The following is a 1,407-nucleotide window of genomic DNA, read 5'->3' as shown; positions in this document are numbered from 1 at the left end:
AGCCCGGGCTGCTCCCCAAGCTGAGCGGGTGAGCAGTAGGTGTGGGGCAGGGTGAGCACACGGGGCCTAACAGAGGCCACCAATGCGCTCCCGCTGGGGCTGCCGGCCACCCACAGGGGCCGCCCTCCTGTCCCCGAGGCTGAGGCGTCTGGGTGCAGGTTCAGATGGGACAGAGCCGCCTCCTCCGTGCGCCTCGGGATGGCACAGGACACCCCTCTGCCTGCCCTCCCTGCCGCCTTCTGGGGCCACGGAGACTCTTTCTGGAGGGTTCCCAGGCTGCCCACCCCACCCCGCGTCCACCCGCCTCAGGGAGAAGCACTGACCCCTGCAGAACTGGAGCCTGACTCTTTGGCCCTCTTGGCATGGGTGCACGTTAACGCACGTGTGAACGATGTGGGCCCAGTGCTCTCCGCCGGGCCCCAGGTCCGGAGGCAGGACAGAGCACGGGGGAGAATGGGGTGTCCCCACACTGGGGACATTGGGGGTGAAGCCCAAGTTCGTGCAGTAGAGTCCGTGCTCTCCTGACTCCTGGGATCTGGGAGGACGAGCTAAGGACCAGCAGCTGCAGCGTCTCCCTCATCAGGACAGGGTCCCAGGCTGACGCCCTACCCCCGCCAGGGGTCCTTCCCCCGCACTCAGCTTCCTGCTCTGACCCTGTGAACCCCAAAGTCCAGAGCCTCCGAACGCTACTCCTCACGGTGGTACTGCAGCCCCCCTTCCTGCAGCGCTGGCAGGTGAGGAGCGGAAAGAGGCTGCCGGCCACAAGGCTCCACTTCAGAGACAACAGTGCGGGGCGTGCAGGCGGCAGCCGGTCACTGTTTACTCACAACCATGTGTCAGCCTCTCCCTTCTCCCTTCCTCTCTCTAAAAAATGAATAAAAACACATTTTTAAAAAGTAAAAAGGAATGAGCAGAATGTCTCCTATTCCCTTCCTACTTCCCATATTGCATCCTGAGTGGCGGTGATGTGTGTCCCTAGTCATCACCGCCCCCACAAGCTGGCTCCCCCTTTGTAAACACCACTGCCATCGGCAGCGCGGGCCCCCTACCTTCGTTCCCAGCCCCTCGGAAGTCAGACCACCAGACCAGCATCCATCCAGGGAAACAAGTTTAATGCCACAGCCCACCCCACGGGAGGGGCTTCCCAGGAGCTGGCAAGGCCGCCGGCGCCCCCCGCCTCTCGGAAGTACTGCCACTCGGTGTCGTTGATGGTCGGCGAGTCCGTGTTGCACAGCGGCGTCCGGCAGCACGAGGCGTAGAGGAAGGGCATGGGCTTCAGGAGGACGTAAGACTTGTAGGGCAGCACGTCAAACGGCCGGATGGCCGGGCAGTACTCCGTGCACTGCCTGGACACGTAGAAGAACCGGACCAGCATTCCTGCCGGGAACGGGACAGAGGCGGGAGCCC

At 63.5% G+C, this 1,407-nt stretch overlaps 1 protein-coding gene across 1 annotated transcript in view; it reads right to left on the bottom strand.

Annotated features, from left to right (window-relative positions):
- The window catches only part of LOC102250021 (glycosyl-phosphatidylinositol-anchored molecule-like protein), a 4,259-nt gene extending 3,150 nt beyond the window's left edge, over positions 1 to 1,109 (bottom strand). Inside the window, exon 1 of the mRNA XM_005866538.2 lies at positions 1,050 to 1,109. Coding sequence (XP_005866600.2) covers positions 1,050 to 1,092 — 43 coding nt within the window. The 5' untranslated portion in view covers positions 1,093 to 1,109. The remainder of the gene's footprint in view (positions 1 to 1,049) is intronic.
- Between the last annotated feature and the right edge of the window lie 298 nt (positions 1,110 to 1,407).

The sequence above is a fragment of the Myotis brandtii genome, unplaced genomic scaffold, assembly GCF_000412655.1.
Source record: "Myotis brandtii unplaced genomic scaffold, ASM41265v1 scaffold2325, whole genome shotgun sequence".
Lineage (NCBI taxonomy): Eukaryota > Metazoa > Chordata > Mammalia > Chiroptera > Vespertilionidae > Myotis > Myotis brandtii.
The sequence above is the reverse complement of the archived record's forward strand: the minus strand, read 5'-3'. Positions and strand labels throughout refer to the sequence as shown.